This window comes from Anser cygnoides, chromosome 7, assembly GCF_040182565.1.
Source record: "Anser cygnoides isolate HZ-2024a breed goose chromosome 7, Taihu_goose_T2T_genome, whole genome shotgun sequence".
Classification (NCBI taxonomy): Eukaryota; Metazoa; Chordata; class Aves; order Anseriformes; family Anatidae; genus Anser; species Anser cygnoides.
In genome coordinates this window covers 33194331-33211592 of record NC_089879.1, presented here as the reverse complement: position 1 = coordinate 33211592, position 17262 = coordinate 33194331, and the positions used below count along the sequence as shown (strand labels likewise).

The 17262-nt window shown below is 41.5% G+C and overlaps 2 protein-coding genes across 28 annotated transcripts in view; one reads left to right on the top strand and one right to left on the bottom strand.

Annotated features, from left to right (window-relative positions):
• RASGEF1A (RasGEF domain family member 1A) overlaps positions 1–6556 on the bottom strand; it is a 49212-nt gene extending 42656 nt beyond the window's left edge. Inside the window, exon 1 of the mRNA XM_013175321.3 lies at positions 6349–6556. Coding sequence (XP_013030775.2) covers positions 6349–6366 — 18 coding nt within the window. The 5' untranslated portion in view covers positions 6367–6556. The remainder of the gene's footprint in view (positions 1–6348) is intronic.
• Positions 1–17262, top strand: part of CSGALNACT2 (chondroitin sulfate N-acetylgalactosaminyltransferase 2) — a 268548-nt gene that overhangs the window by 83576 nt on the left and 167710 nt on the right. The gene's annotated exons all lie outside the window — the stretch shown is intronic.

The following is a 17262-nucleotide window of genomic DNA, read 5'->3' as shown; positions in this document are numbered from 1 at the left end:
GAAAAAGCCATCGCACTCTAATATAATTCCTGAACCATTAATTATGTTATTGTTTTGCAGGAGGCAAAGTTTTAGTTGCTTCTAGTCTGTTCTTTAAACATCAGCTATTTATTTACTGTGCATCCTTACTCTTCCCTGAAGGCCTTCAGGATGAAACGTGTGAGGCTGCTGCTTCCCTGTCCCAACTGCCCCCTCCCTGCAAGCAGCACGCACTTGCTCTTCTCATTGCAAATAAATATCAAAGTGAGCCATATGTGTTACTCAGCGCTATCTCTGCAGGCATCGTCAGCACATGAGATAAAAATAATGCTATCCAAGATGCATTATGGCTGTTCTTCCAGGTTATTCTCAAAAAATCCAGTTTGGCTAAAATGATTGTACGTGTTACCGAGAGACTTGTGTTACAAGGTTAAAGCTTCAGTTGCTCTGTGCTATAAGGCCATCTGTGTCTTGCATAAAAAATGAGTGGCATTCATTCCCGTTATTGCTTGGTGGCAGGAACAGTAATGGGATGCCAGTTGTTGATGGTGAACATGTAGTCTCTGAAAGCAAATTAAATTCTGGCCAGACTATTCCTAGCATGTGTTTTTCTAACTTTTTGCCCTTTGGTGGCTAAATTGCATTGGGTTTGTGTTTTGTGAATTGTTTTTATTACATTTTAAGGCCTGTTTCTCATTTTAAAAATAATTAAAACTTGTATCAGAAAATCAGATTTATTTTCAGCATTTCAAATCTGGTATTTTTCACTGTCAGTTTCCTAACCTATTTCCTTCCTCAAGAGACTTAAATATATGAACTTCTAAATACAGAGATGTGCACTTTTTCTTTCCTTCTCCTGTTTCTTTTCTTTTCAAGGGATTTTTTTTAGTGCCCGTGAGGCTGGGACTCTGGAGATTTCAAGCCTCTTTCATCCTCCAAAGTGTCAGCACTTTCAAAGAAGTGGGTTCCTGTACACTTCTTTTCATGTGCTCTGCTGTACTCTTTAAGCTCGACCTGCAAGCTCTCTCTGCAGGTGAGAAGGAAGCGTGGGCCGGAGACATGTTTACACCTTGGACTGTGTGCAGCAGAAATGATCACTGGGGAGAGGAGGGCACCCCACACAGGTGAGCTGCTCGTAGTCCAGAAGAATGACATTGCTTTTTGCATCTCCACCCTCTTTTTCTGGCTTCCTTCTGAAGTATGCTAGTAGCAAATCGATGCAGCGGACTGCCAGCTGAGTTGTAGGGTGCCTTAGCTTTCTGTTATTGTAGTGGAAAGCCCCATTAGAAACGGTCAAACAGAACCAACTACGTCAAGTCCATTTCTGGTGTAGTCTGTGATCTACAAACCCAAACTGCAAGAGCTATCAGTCTGCCTTCAACTAACATTTCTCATTCCTGGGATGCAGACCCCCAACTGGCCCGAGCAGCTCTGTCAAGGCTGAGTGCGTGGCTCCAGCCTGACCTGCCCACAGAGACCAGCAGAGGGGTGGGCAAGGAGTGGGGATAGATCCTGCTCTCGTAACCAGACCCAGCAGTGGTGATGAGGAGGCCAGAGACTGATAGGGAAGGAATGGAATTAAGAATGGGACACAAGACAGCGTGTCCAGGTTAGCATGGAGAAGAGGATGAGGCAGGGAGAGGGGAACATGCTGTGAGGGGAACGGCAGGAGAGATGGATGAGCTGGGGAAGGGTTGTGTGTAAGGAGCGGGTGCGGAAAAGAGGGTGACGAAGTAGGCCATTTAAACCTTGTCAGAACTACTTCTCTCCACCCACACATCAGCCTGTTTCTTTCTCAGAGGAGAGAAAGGTGCTTCCCGTGTCAATTTGAATGAAGAGTTTCAAGACAAGGTCCTCTTAGATTGTGGATCTAATCTGCGCAAAAATAAATGACTGTTTAAAATGTACAACAAAAAGAAATGTTAAAATTATGTATTGTATCAAGGGATGGTCACTTTCCTTTTGGTCTACACTCAGAAAAATTTTGATGTATAACTTTTAAGGGGTGCGGCTGCTTTACTGCTTTTGTTTAAAAGTGGGAGCAAAGGTATAAGTGGAACACGTTTAGTATAATTAGAGAATATTTTCTGACAATTCAGGAGAGGATCTTCCGAACGTATTTCTTTGGGACATAACCTGTACCCTTTTGAGGAAAACTCTAATTCTGGCTGAAACCACCCTGCAAAGTTTTCAGCCCTTAAAGTGGAAAAAATTGACCCCCTATCTGTCACCAGGCAATTCTTAGAAGTTTGGTTCTTTCATATTCTTAGGGTGCAAACCATAGTTTGAGGATGTGAAGGCTTTCACAGAATCTTAATTGAGGTCTGCACAGTAATAACAGGCAAGATTCTGCAAAGCAGTTGTTTGAGCTTCTTGAAGATGTCTTAATATTAAATCCTAGAATTTTTTTTTGTATTAATATTAAACGTTATGCTCCTTCTTTCTGAGTGAAAAAAAGTACGACCAGGTTAAGAACAGGGCAAAACAATTTCTTGGAACTTAATTTGGAAGAAAATTTAACAGTTTTGAAAAGGATCAAAATAGCAACCTGAAACATGTATTGTCACAGGTACATTGAGATTGCAAAGTTTTATGTAGAGGAAAATCCCAGGTTTCTTTTTTCTCTCTTTTTTTTTTTTTTTTTTTTTTTTCCCCACTCCCATGGAAATAAAATAAATGCAGGATCTAGCTGTAACACCCTGTTATGTTAAACCTAACAGTGCACAATGCTTGGTCTGCTTCATGTTGCTGCATCCTTCAGAGTGTGCAGAAGTCGCTCTGGACAGTGGTGGTCCACAGCAGGCTGCCTGTCAGCTAGTCTCAGGCTCTGTTACAGAGCATGACGGGTGTACTGCAATTTCCCCGCTGCAGATAGGAATGTTTATTTTACTTACAGGGTGCTAACTGTTTAGCTGTGGTATTTTGTACAGCGGTATGAAGATGATGAGAAGGGAACGCTTGGAAGAAAGGAGAAACGAAACCATCGTGGTGCTGTCAGAGGAGTAGATGTTACATGTGGGAGGTAAAGGCGTGGGGAAAAGGGATGACATTTACTGAACTTATTGCTCAGGCTCCTTGTAGTTCAGATGTGTCTGCTGATGGTATTTATAAGGGTAGCCCCCGTGTGAAAGGGAAGAAAAAATGATCTCATGCTTAAAAAGGAAAAATAAAAAATCTCTTTCTGGTATCCATGCTGTCTAAAACATGAAGCATATTTAGCAATTCAAAGTAGTTCTTTGTACCTTCTGAACTGTCAAATCTGCCACATACAAAGGCTACATCAATGAAAGGGCGCGTGTTACATTAGAAATATTTAATGGCAGTAAGTAAAGCCTGTTGAAAACATGAGAACAGACGTAAGGGTGCTTAGCTGTGTGCTGCTGTGCGTAACTGGGTGCCGCACAGCTCAGTTGCACAATTCTCCAAGCTGAAACATCACCAGCTATGCTGTGTGCAGTGTAATATCTACAACTGAACATCCTGTAGAAGACAAATGATACGCTATAAAGCTCCACAGAGAGAGCACCTACTGCTTTTTATTTGCTTTTTAAAAGTTTGGTGGGCAAAATGAGCGAGGCATCACTTTGTTATTAATATTTACTCCAGTCAATGAAGGAAAAATATTTAATGTGTTATTCTGATGCTATTAAGCTCCCAAAAGCTAACTACTGTGAAAGGGATGCTAACATAATATTTAGTTGTCTAGTTGGGGATTAATGGATTAGGATGCATAGTTAGTAAAAATCAGCACTTGTCACACCGATGTCAGTCCCATGAGCTGTAACCATCTTGAACATTTCCGTTGTTGTAGTAGTTTTCAATTCTGTTTCCCACTCCACAGAATTTCCCTAGAGATGCGATGGGTCAGCAGCAGGCCAAAGATGGGCTTCAGACCTAATCTAATCAATATTGTGACAAATGTAACGAAAGCAGCTGTGTCACCTTGGAATCCCAGTGCATTTTATCAGCTCTGCTCTTAATGGGATGTGACAGCGAGGTTGATCTGTGCCTCCTTAGGATAGGAGAGAAGTTGTGCAAGGGCTTGTGCAAGGATGGCTTTGTCACAAAAGGGTAATCCATCTCCATTTAGATCGCAAAAGGTTGAAACTAAAGGTTTCCTTACTTATGCCTCAAACATCAAATAGCTATTTTAATAACCCTCATTTTCATGTGAACAGTTTATGTTTTTATTCATCTTTCAGCTCTTCTAACATGTCATCTCTATTAGAAGAGGTGGTAAGGTTCTGAAATTGGCTTCATGAATTAGAAAGCAGTAGTCACTGGCCTCATATGTATTCCAGGCAGAGCACTTTAACTTTGGTCCTCTGTAATGGCTCTATTTTATTGTGAATTGCCTCTTTTTGCTATCACATGCAATTAGATTACTTGTTCCACCAGTTGCTCATAAATTTAGCTGCCTGGTTTCTTCCCTTTGCTACCTTGGTCATCTTCAGTGATGCATTCTAGTGTGCAATCTCAAAATCTTGTGATTCTCTAGTTTTGAGATGATGGCTTTGCTAAAGATTGTTTTTATGATAACCTCACTCTCTGTGCTTAGGGTTTTATATATTGTCATCAAATCTGACCATTTCTACCTCCATTTCTACTCAGCCTAGTATCTCTGCCCTGCTGGGTCTGCCGAGCCCCTTTATATTTTGACTCGTGTTGTCTGTTGGCTTTATGGTTTCTCTGTTCTTACATGTCGTCCACATACTGTGATGCTCCTGTACCAGGTTATTCTCAAGGTGTTTGGTTGCTCTGTCCCTTTGGCCTTAACTTTCCACTGCAGGATGAGTGGCAATTAGTGTCAAAATGGTCTCGTGCAGAAATCTCGTGAACTTGTAGTTTCGATATCTACAGGCTTACAGATCGATTACTATCATAGCAATTACTGTTGGTCAAGAAGCTCCCATATCTTATTCTTTTCCCTTGGGGAGATGACCTTTAAAGTATCGTGTGAAAATTTACCATTCTTCTCTACGCATTATATTTTAACATGAAAAATAATATTGCTTGTCCTTTAACTTGAGATTCAGAAACAGCTTACTCTTATTTTCAATTACTAAAGTTTTCTGTGTGAGGATTTCCATAAATTGCCTTGATGTGTAAATAGTGGAGCAAAGCTGCCTTATACTTTTTACTAATCCTGCAATTACGTTGCTGTAGAGCCTTTTTACCTTCCTTAATATGAAGCTAAACCCTCCTCTCACCTACTCCTTTACACAACCAGTGCAATAAGAATTATGGACGTGACAGCTAAATCCAGCTCTTAAATCCCAGGCATAGTAGCTATTAGTATTGCTGCTCACTGTTTCTCTCTAATAAGCTATAAGCAGTCCAATATCTTATTAGTTAATTTGAAAATCGTTTCTCAAGGGATTGCATGGCTTATGTGCATCAGGTCCCTACCAATCCACTTAAAGCTTAAATTCACCGGACTGAGAAACTCCAAGTGGGACTTTGCTGGCTGCAGCAGAACCATCCCCTTGTAAAGCACTAGGATAGCATTTTTGGTCTAGCAGAAGTTGCACTGCAAACACCCCCTGAACAACATCTGGGGATGGTAATTCTCACATCTGAAAATTAGAGCTCTCACTTTCTAATTGTTTTCATTTTATTGTATTAAAACCTGCTACATTTTGGTCTTAAGGAAAATATTTATTTGGTTGTACTACCTAACAGATGGATTACTTTGTTGCTTGTTATTGCTCTTCATTTGTTTAATTAATTAAGCAGAGGAAAAAATGGGACTGAGAATGAAGTCTTTGCCCCAACATACCTAACTCTGACTTGAATATCTGAAACCTGCTGGTTGATGCTCCGGGTCTGGGATGGGTGGACCCCCGAAGGTAAATTGAAGCACCCCTGGGAGCTGAACACCCCTCGAGGTATTGCCTGTCTTTAAACCTGCCCGCACAATTCTGACCCACCGCACTTGGTGAACGTCTGTTCACACCACTCCTTCTGTCTTTTCTGGTATCCCACACTGGCAGCAAGAGGAAGAAATACTCATGTACCACAGTAGCATGAAATATCAACCACTGTTTCCATTTCTCCACAACAGTATTGCACAAAGCCAACGCCACATAATCCTTACAGACTCCCTTCACCAAGGGTCCCTTCCGACCTGAATCATTCTGTGATTACATACGATTCAAGCATGATGTAACACACAGAACCACCAGTGAATATACAAACTGCATCACATTTTTAAACATGCTTTCCCTGTACCGTCGTATTAAACACCTGCATGCACAGCTAGCTGCCCAAGAGCTTGCTGTCATCACTGCAGGAGCAGGATCTGCTCCCACCCTCATTTTCCCAGAGACGTGTGTGTCCCCTGTAAGGGGGGCACTGTGCCAAACTTACCGGGGTCTGCAGGAGCATCTCTGCTCACAGCTGGGCCTCTGCTGGTGCCCGAGGCCCTCCCTGCCGTGCCGCCGCTCCGTGTCCCCTCTGCGCTCAGGCAGAGCGTGCTGGCTGTGGGTGGGTGCTGTGGTTTCCATGCCAGTTATACCCCAGGAAAACTGAAAGCGCTGCCGAGGGTTGCGCGTGAGAGGAAACTCTGACGGCCCCGGCCTTCCACTACGTAGGTGTCATGTGCTGCAGCTGGTGATGGCTGGGCTGGGAACTTCCACGCTGGCCTCAGCCTCCCTTGAACTCCAGCCAAGCCACAGCTGCTCTGCTACCTGCCCTGCACATAGGTCCGTAGGAGTTCATATGCTGGGTAGGGCAGAGTATCGATGTGGTCAAGGAGAGGAAGAAGGTTTGGGGCAGGGATTTCTGTTTGGCCCACTGCTAATATTGTTGCTGCTAGAATCTCTCTGGCTTTGGTTTGGTTTGGTGTGATTTTAGAGCAACATTTCCCGGATGTTTCAATTTGATTATCTTTAGGGGGAACACACAAAATTCCTACACATGTATCTGGCAATTAGTTGCAGTATTTCCCATGGAAATCTGGCAGCTAGGAACTAACACTCTAGAATTAAGCTTGTTGGATTTTTTTTTTTTTCAAAATCAATTTTCAGTTGACCATTCTTTGTACTTAATTTTTGCCCAGTAATATCTGCAGTATGCCCAGTACTTTTCAGAAGCTCAGTTAAATCATACAGAAACAATACTAGATGTACTTTGATGGAAACCTGAATGGGTTTCCTGCATGGTATTGCATCTTTGCTAAATAAAATAATAACAAAGAATGAATTCTCTGTATACATATATGTCCACATTGTGAATTATTGCAAGAAGAGGCAAAGCAGAAAATAGCAAAAGGAATTTTCTATATAGGTGGTGCTAGTTTGTAGTTAATGATGGCATGCTATTGGCTTTGTTGTTGTTTCTTATTTGTGTTGGATTTTGTATAGAGATATAGAAATAAGTATGTAGAAATAAGGAAAATGGGGAAACTGGGAAATTGCCATAGGAAATGAGGAAGAAGGTCCAAAGGTGATTGCTGAAGAGGATGGCATAATTTATGGAATTAGATGGAATTATTAAAGTATAAGACTGCCCAATATGACTTCTGAACAAAATAAGTCTCTAACTAGAAATTAGCCTACGCTAGTGCTTTCACATATGAAAGAAACTTTTACATAAAAATCATAAGAAGTAAAATAATACTTACTTTGCATTTCTTTACAGCAGCATTGCACAGTGGTTCTGCCATCCAGCCTTTCCCAGTGGGTGGACTTCCAGCTATTTCACTCTATGATTTTTGTCATGTGTCTTGCCTCCTTCCCCTTAAAATGAGGGGTGCAATGGATTACTATTCAGAACAGACTGTTATTTTAAACTGAAAATGCATTCTAGAATCAGAATAAGATCTGACGTGTAGCTTTAAAGAGGTGAGGTTCATAAGAAGGAGGAAATAGCACAAATTCTGGTATAGCAAAAAAGGGATAAAGGCAGAATTTCAGATGCTAGGTGAAGAGAAATAGGAAAGGAATTGGGAGCATGTCTGGGGTAAAACAAATGCCTCACACCGCCCCTGAAAAACAAAACAAAACACCCCTACCAAAACACCCTAGTCTTGTAATAGTCCTTGAAAAACATTATCTAGAATAATATCAATAATATTTACATTGTTAAATTGACTAGTTATAAAAGTATGTGCTGAAAAGTGTTTAATAAAAGCTTTGGAATTTAAAATTCTGTTCCTTAGCATGGTTATGGTGATAGAAGAATTATAAATCTTTCTTCTTGAGAAGTACTATGGCAGCACAAAGGGAAGTGACAACACAATCATATCTCATCAGAATGATGGGTAAATCATTAACTATATATTTTTAATATCTACTAAACTGTCTTCAATGTGACATAAAAATAAAGATACAAAGAAACTGGCAACCATTCTCTTGACACCTAAGATAAAATGTACTGAAGAGAATCCAAATTTGAGTACACAGTATTCAGAGATAATTTGCCACAGGCCAATTTTGGAGCAGAGTCCCATAGGCTTTTAGTAGGACTTGTTTTTTTTTTTTTTTTTTTTTTTTTTTTTTCTCTACAGGAAATTCATTGTTGCTGAATTACTAAGGTGAATTTGAAGTTGTGATTCTGAGTTGGGTGATTCTGTTGTTTGTGGCTTTAAGGCTTTTTATTTTTATTTATTTTTATTTTTTCCTCAAAATGAAATTAAAATAGCTTAGCTTTAAGAAAGGCATGACAAAAGAGGGGGAAAAAAGCTCAATCTACTTCTGTGTCAGAGTAATCTCAGCTTTTTTGCCTTTTTTTTAGGGATAACCTTTTCTTTTGTCCTCTCCTGATCCACATAACTGACAGGTACTGAATTGCTGTGGCTGAAAAACTAAAATTTCCCTTCTTAAGGAAGCACAGCTAGGAAAATGTGTTTTAACGTCATTTATTTTTAAGTAGGGCACAAACTGGTTGTGTCTATAGCTGCAACCACTGGAAAGGGAGATTGAGGGCTGCTGTCAGATGATCCCTGTTGTGCCTACGATGTGCCTGTTGTATGCATGGTCCTTACTGGTACTGAGTGCACATTTGCTCATATTAATATAAGGCTTTAATGCTGTGGTAGTGACTTGGCAGCCATAAGAAACTAAGGACAAAATCTTCATACACTTGCACCTTCAAGCCTGAATGTTTCACAGCGGTTCAATGTCGCCAGTTAATTTTGCTTTCAAGTAGTGCTTGTTCGACCTCCTTTACTTCAAACCAACTGTTGCAAAAATTCTAGGGCTCCTGTGGTCTCAATTTTGGCAATTTTAATCCAAAGTAACTCTCTGGTTTCAAAACACAATGTTATTTCTTTGATTTTCATTATCCAAACATAAGGAAATATAGGAAGTGAGCAAGTAATTAGAAAAATGCAATTTTGAGTTGGACGTAATATATTGTTCTGTTACTTTTATATGATGCAAGGCTTCTCCTTGTTAAAAAGATCAGTGAAAAAATGCTGCTCCAATTCCATGCTAACAGCTGCAGATTTTGCCTGAAACTGAAGTGAAAACGTTGTTTTGATTGCAGTACTTAAAAATAAAATAAAAATCAATGAATAACTATGTTCCTGATTTGGGAGAGCTTCTCTAAGGACCTTGAGGATGAGGATGACTCCATACAGGTAACTGAGAGATCTGCTGGCAGGCCTCTCTAAGCCCGGCTGCAGAAGCTATCAGAACCTAACACAGTTAAGAGCACACATCTGTATTTAGGTTGCATTATTAGTAAGTACAGTTTCTGGGAAACCAGCTGTGTTTGTGCAGCTTCCTTGTCAAGGTTTCTCATTCAGTAAAGCCTGCAGTGCCGTAATGCCACACGTACGGACTTCCCATGGAAGGGCAGCTCTCGCTTTTCCTGCCTACTTGTGAGGATGACAAAAAGCCTAGAGCAGGACCTATTGCTTGAGAATTAGAGAAAACCTCATAATACCGTAGCCTAAATGGGATCCACGTGAAGTTCCTGACCTTCAGCCCTAGTGAGATGTGACCTGCTGTAGTTGCTAAGTTTTGAACTGGGCGCATGCGTGGCTGCGATCCACACTTGCTCTATCTTTTCTTACCCTACTTCTCACAACCACGTCTCACCCCTGAAAACACTGGATAGGGCTCGGTTTTGAAGGAAGCTGGGTTGCCCATATAGGGTTAAGCCAGGCTGTGACTTCAAACAACGCAGGCAGCCAGCTTCCCTTTTTGTAAAGAGAGCAGCTTCCTGCCAGCCCCATACTGCAGTACAGCCCTGTGCAGAGCATGGAAACCCCCATCCCCCTCAGTGCTATGTAGTGGAACCTACAGCAAGTGTAAAAACACAACGAACGGCGCGTTTATTTTTGGAGAAGTGGGAAACTGCTGTGGGAGTGAAAATTTCTCGTTTTTTTTTTTTTTTTTTTTTTTTTCATCATCCACCCACTTACTTGAATGTAGTTGTTTGGGGGAAAGGACCAAAAAAAAAAGAGAAGCTAATAAAGTCCCAAAGAAATTGTTGAATTTTGGGGGATGTTTTTGAAGAACTGAAGATCACATTTGGTGTTAGAGAATACAATAGTGATGTCCCTTACGCTCCATCTTCCTTCCTGAGGTATTACGATGGCAAGATAAAAAATAATTTCCCAAATACAGTTTTTAAATGTGCTAGCGCTATTTATTGCTGACAGCAAACAGTTGCATTTTTTCCTAATATAAAAGACCCATACATGCTGCAGGCTTAAAATCAGAAGAGCTTTACTTCCCAAGAAATCTGCTAGACCCATGTAGAACAAAAGAGGTGCCTTTTGGAGGCAGGTTGTGATTAACGCGTCGAGTTGCGATCACAGAGATAGCCTTCGTTTCTCATTGGAGGTGACTGCCTTTGGGAGGAGACGCTTCTTTTTCCCTCTGTTTGCGTGTGCGAAGGTCGGCTCCAAGTGCTTGGCAGCAGAGTCCCTGTCTGAATGTTACTCTTGCAGTTTGGTTTTGATGGAGTGTTATCTTTAAGCAATGTCAAGGCCACAACAACATATGAATATAGATTTCGTTTCACTTCTTTGTACCTGCATAGTGTCTGTATTTTGACTTATAGTTCGTTAAGCTGATAAAAGTTGTCTTGGTGTCACCTCCTGCTCAGTACCAGTTTGTTTTTGTCACTCAGCACCACTGACTCTGCTGTTAGCAAAATGGAAAGAAGGCAAAGCTTTACAAAGGGGTGGTGAATACATGGAGCTTAACAGTTTTGTGTTCCATAATAGTTGAGGACGGTGAGTAGCTGGTTAGCAAAAGATGTGTAGGAAACTGTCATGGTATGGGTTCTTGGAAAGTCCATCAGGTTGAGGGATGGAGAGGTCACAGAACACAGTGCCGAGACATTTTCAGTTTTCTGGCTGCTACTGGGGAAGCCAGTGAACCTTCAGAGTCTAAAGACCTTTCTGTGATGGAGTTGCTGTGTTTGTAATGGGTATATGCTGTTGCACAAAGGAAAGCTACACCTGTTTTCTGACTGTCAGGTGCCCATGGCACCAGCACCAGCAATGGGAGTGGTGGCAGGAGCAGAGCAGCAGAGCACCTGTGGACACGAGCATGCCCTGCTGGTGGCTGCTGCTGTGTACGGCTGCCAGCAGCTGGAAGGAGCCCCAGAGAAGGTCTGAGCACGTGTGGTTCAAAAAGGTCCGGATACATATAGGCCTGTACCTATAGCAGGAGAATTTTCTCGTGGCTGGGCTGAACTGTGCCACTCCTCGTACACATGGGGCTTGTTTCATGGTATCCTGCCTACAGGAGCACGGTCTGATATGGGGCGGGCAGCAACACAGCCTGCAGAAAGTGGTGGCTGCTCTGTTCTTCTGCTGCTCCACCATCACTGTAAAATAGGGCTGTCAGGATTGCAGGAACAGTGCTTTTACTGGGCATTACTTGATGTTGAAACTTGTATCTTATTTTGAAAGTCAGCTTGGGAAAGTTAAAAGTGAAAGAGAACAGTCATGCTTTTTCAATATGCAGGAATTTTAGTGTTTTCTATTTCAAATGATTAATTTAGTAGAGAAGATTTTGAGGAATGTTTGTCATCTCCTCTGAACTATTTCTTGTACATGATGAATAAAACTGTTCCCCTTCAGTTTTATTTAAAGTAGGAAAGAGGAAGCACTCTAAAAAAGGCCCAGAATATCATCACTTGATGTCTGATTTGTGGCTTTCCAAAGATTATCTTTGATTACCCAATGTAACTTGTTGTTTTAGAGAGAGTTTTAGTGAGAAAGAGGAATTTTGAGCTTGAAACCAGCATCTGTGTTTGAGAGAAAGCCTCTTTGTTACTTCTGATAACCATGATAATGGGATCTAAACTAAGGTTGGCTGTGTTTGTCTGTAATAATTACAGAACGTACACTAAGGCACACATGCGCACTGACAGTTTTTGTATATATACTGGTACTGTAAATCTGATTACAGCAGTGTAATCTTGGGAGTGTCTGAAGATGTAAATTGGGACCGAGACCAGATTCTGGATCCCTTTGAGGAATGGGATAGGTCAGTATGGTTGTGTGTCAGCTCCCTTGTCTCTGCTTTGGTATGTGTGTGGCTACGTTGGCATTGACTTTTTTTTCTGAAAACTTGGAGTAATGAAGGATGGAATATATATATATATTTCCATTTCTTAGTAACAGTTTCACCTTCATCCATGTCCTAATGAGAATTTTGATTTCATTTTCACTTTGAAAAGTGGAAATGGGCACCTGATTGGTAAGGCTGTGCTATGCCTTACTGTTTCATCATGTAGGAGTCATTACGATGTTGAATACGGGGGTTAAATTACTTGTACTAAGTCTGCTGTTTTTTTGTTTAAAGGGATTTCTATTTGCAAAACAGAAGTGGAACTTCTGGCTGTAGAATTGCTGTGCACTTTTAGGAAATAAGCTATTTACTGGGGATTTCCTTGGTGAAGTGGATTGCCTGGCACAGGCTCAACGTTTGCAAGATTTGAGCCAAATTTTCAGCGGACACTATCTCAATTTTTGATCATCTTTCTTAGCACAAATATTTATACTCAGATCACATTGGAAGATTATTTTCCTCCCAAAACAAGTGTCATAACCGGTGAATCACTTCATATTTGCATTCATGATGAACCATCATTTGTCTACTACTAAACACTCTCTGGTTGAAAAGTTGTGTTAAAACGAAGTGGACTTCCTCGGTTTGCGTTATTGTAAGGGCAGTGTTTTAGTTGATTGGTATTGAGGTAGCTCCCTGTAGCTTGCCTGTTCAAAGGGAGCCATCAGTGTATGACCTGATGTTTTCAGCTACTCCCTGTGGCCACAGTCTTGTGCTTTTGATGTCCCCCAATAGGTCCCAGAATAGAATAAGGATCCTCAGAAGGGCGTGAGACCTCAGGCGGTCACCTCGTGACCAAAGCAGAAGCTGCGGAAAAAACAGCTATCCCTAATTCTGAAAGGAAATGCCCAGCAGCTCAGCTGAAAATAAAATAAAATAAAAAATCCAGCTTGGAAAGCACCAAAAGATTTCTCACATAAATCTTCAGCATTTTTCTTGTTTACAGGCAACTCCAAACTCTTTTCTGGCAAAGTGGTTCCTACAGTCACCATATGGGAGTTGTTACAAAAGGTGTTTGAAAGTGATCGTGTGAAAGGTGAACAGGTTTGAGAAGCAGACTTTATTCCAAGAAAAAAGGCAATTTGAGCTGGAGAGACACAATACTTCTTGGAAAAAGAGGATGGCTGGTGTTGCAGCCAGGATGCTTCATTGGATTTAGGTGAAAAGGAAGTGAAAAAAAGCTCGGGCTCGGCATGTGTCATGTAGCCACAAAAAGCCTGACAGAAATTAGGAGTTTGAAATTCTCTGCTAATAAAGCATTGCCCTTTTGGTAATACAGACCTACAAACTAAGTATGGGTACTCCAGGATCTGGGCTGAGGGCCAGCAGGCGGTGACCTTGGCTTCTGGAATGAATGGCGGTGTTGTTGGTTTGCTCAGTGACATGTCGTTTTCTTGGTAGATGTAAAAGGGCGCTCTACGGAAAATTGACTTGAATGAATAAGTTAAGCTTGCTGTGACAAATGGGACCAAAGAAAACAACAAACCAGCCCTGCTGCAGCTTGGTCACCATGTCACATCACTCTGTAGAAAACGTCCAGGGAAGGCTCAGCCAGAAGCTCCCGCCAGGTTCTTGTCTCACAGCTGCGCGCTGTGTAGAGAAGAAAGCCCGCGGCTCATTTGTCAGGATGAGGCGGTAAGGGCAATGTTAGACACTTGGCTTCAGAATACCAGTGGGTTTGTTTTATTGGTCATATCCTTTCTTTCCCGAGCATTTGCTTGAGCGTGTTTTCCTTTGTTACTTAACACTGGGTAGAGGCATCCTTGGCTTTTCACAGGTTTCTGGATGGAGCTGTCAGAACAGAGCACGACGATGGGAGAAGACCAATGCTAGCATGCTTTAGCAAGGTGCGAGCAGTGTTTCCATACCAGAGGGCTCCCCGGGCAGTATTGGTGTTGGCAGTAGACTTGCTGTCTGGAGCAGCGATGAAGCCCTGAGCTGTGGTGTGCTGGCCAGGGGCCACGTGGCATTCTGTTCTCCCGTGGCTGCAAGTGTGGAGAGGATTGATGGGAGCATTGGTGGGTGAAATTGTGTGTTCCCTATTATGTGAGAAGTTAGTTTAGATGATGATTTTGTTCCCTTCTGGCTTCCAGATCTGTGAATTGCTTTGAGAGGGAATGAATCCGATAATAAAGGCTGGCAGTGGTTGCTATCTGAAGACAGATTAGAGATATTTGTTTGAAGGATGTTGTTTTTAGTTTCTTGGGGGTGAGCACCTACATTAAAACAAACCAAATGCAGATGACAGTGGTGTCATCTACTATGAGATGCTGTGCCTGCAATCCTGTTTCCCAGAGAAGAACACTGTGCTCAGAGCATCATGGTTAACAAGGAGGGGTTTTTCTTTGCCAAAAGCGCAGGCCACCTCTCCTTCTTTGGATAGTTTTAGTGTCCCACACCACTGTGGTGCTTCATTTATTTATTTTTAACAGTGAGTGTTTGGCTGTGCTCCAGTGCTTTGGGTGTGGACATCACACAGAGAGAAAAGCAGAAAGAATAGGAAACTGTCCCACCCTATTGCCTTTCCTTCAAGCAACTCCGCATCTCTCTACCACCCTTTTCTCATAGCCGGTGGGCAACGGTAGCTGGTGATCTGATGCTGATTGTTGCTGAGCCTTTCTCCCTACTGAAATGTCTCCATCCTAGTTCACAGTTTGAAAAAATGACAGCACCTATTTATTGGAAAAAATGTCTCACGTATTACACACTTTCTGCGATGAGCAAGAAAGTTGTCCTTGATAATTAAAGAAATGACAGTCATCCCCACAGAGACGCAGGAAAAAAATAAATTCACAACTGGGTGCTAACAATGATTATTGATACATGCATCTAACCCTAGAGGAAAAGACCTGCAATTTTGAGTCCCTTGACCTCTGTTGCAGCCAGCAACAGCACTGTTAGCAGTTCCGTGCATTTAGGATTCCCTGCAGTGCCCGGTAAAATCTTCTTGGGTTTTTGGAGTGTGTTCAGATTACACTGCTTTGAAAGCCAGTGTTGGCATTTAGCTCAGACTTAACCTGGTCAACTAATTCTGGTGGCCAGAATGAGCTGAGGTGCCAGGCATATAATGTATTAGTGCTGGAGACTGCCATGGTCCCTGGAAAGTGTCAGGGGCTGAAGGCAGAGCCAGGTGAAGAACCCAGCTCCCACGACACCCAGTCCTGTGACCCATTCAGCCAATTTACTGGTACCAAATCCACCAGGAAACCTAGAGCAAAACTATCTCGTTTGGCTTTTCCTTACTGCTTTGCAGGTATGTGTAGGTGGACTTTTCTCCATGCAGCTTTCCAGTAAAGATAACACTAGTTTGTACAAAAGAAGTCATTTCAGGTGCCTCTTCACTTGCACTGAATTCAAAGGAGGCTTCATAAAGGAAAATAAAATAGTCTTGTAAAGCTTATTCATAATTAATCATAGCCCTATGAAAGTGAGTTCTATTTTCCTATAGATAGTTAACATAAGCATATGATCTCCTGTGGGAAGCCTGATTAGTCTGTATTTAATGAGCCTAATGCAATTCTGTCTACTGAGGTCAGTGCCAGAATGCCAAAATATTTTCCAGTACGTTTCTGAGTATTAAGTTCTCCCTTATCATCATTCTCTGATCCTAAATACATCTTAGATGATGTGGAAGGCAGGTACTTATATTATTATTTTTTTTTTCCAGTAACTGAAAAAGAAGTTTTCCCTGGGTTACTAGATGTTAAAACTGAATTACTAACAGGGTTCTTTCATCTTTATTTATTTATTATTTTTTTGTAATTTTTCCAATTACTGTAGCATGTAGGGATATTAGCAGTGGTTGTTCTCTTAATATCATGGGTGGAAGTTATGTGATTTTTTTTTCTTTGCTGTATTATCTTATCACTGTGCATGCTTCTCTTGACAAGAATGTTCTGTAGTTTAGATTAGATATTTACAGATTAAATAGATTTTTCATTTTGACTTGCGAATTATAGAGATAATCTCATGAAGTTGTTTTCATTCCCAAGTAGGTGGGAGACTGACTGCCAGGAGAGACTGACTGTCAGGAGACTGACATCTATTTTATGCAACAAAGGCTTTCAGTGGTGTGGGGTTTGTTTTACTTGCTGGAAGAGCATCATAGGAATGGGGCCTGGAAGAGACCTGAGGTCTCTCACTTAAAATCCACCAAAGATAAAGTGCCCAATATTCTTGGCACATCGTTTTGCAATGGTTCTTGAAAGGTTTTAATGAAGGAGTGAGGGATTTCTATCATAACCCCTTCTGTTTTCTGCTTTGTGTGTGTGTTGCAAACGAAACAGTCATGGTGTTTGCCTGTAAGATGTCTTCCTGTATTTTTCATTTCTCTAGCTTTTTCCTAGGCACTTCCTGGGTTTTTGTAGTTTGGAGCTCAAGTTTGGGCTCTTTTCCAGCTGGAGAAATGCCAGCATTGAAACTAGTGGAATCATTGCCACCACTGCTTGCATATAACATTCCTCTCATCTCTTATTTATTTTTTTTTAAAATTTTTTTTTAGCAGTCGCTCTGAGTCACATTATCGGCTCCTATCATGATCCACTGCACCTCCTGCCTAATGAGTTCTCCTGGTTGTGTTAGCGCGTTTGCTTGCAGTTCTCCACTCATCGCGCACATGTCTCATCTGAATTTTGTCCTGTTATTTTTAAGTTCTGGTTTGTTAGGAACACTTTGAATTTTAATGCCTTCTTCCTGAGTACGTCTCCACCCACTCTGGTAACTTTCCCAAGTTTCTCATGTGTCG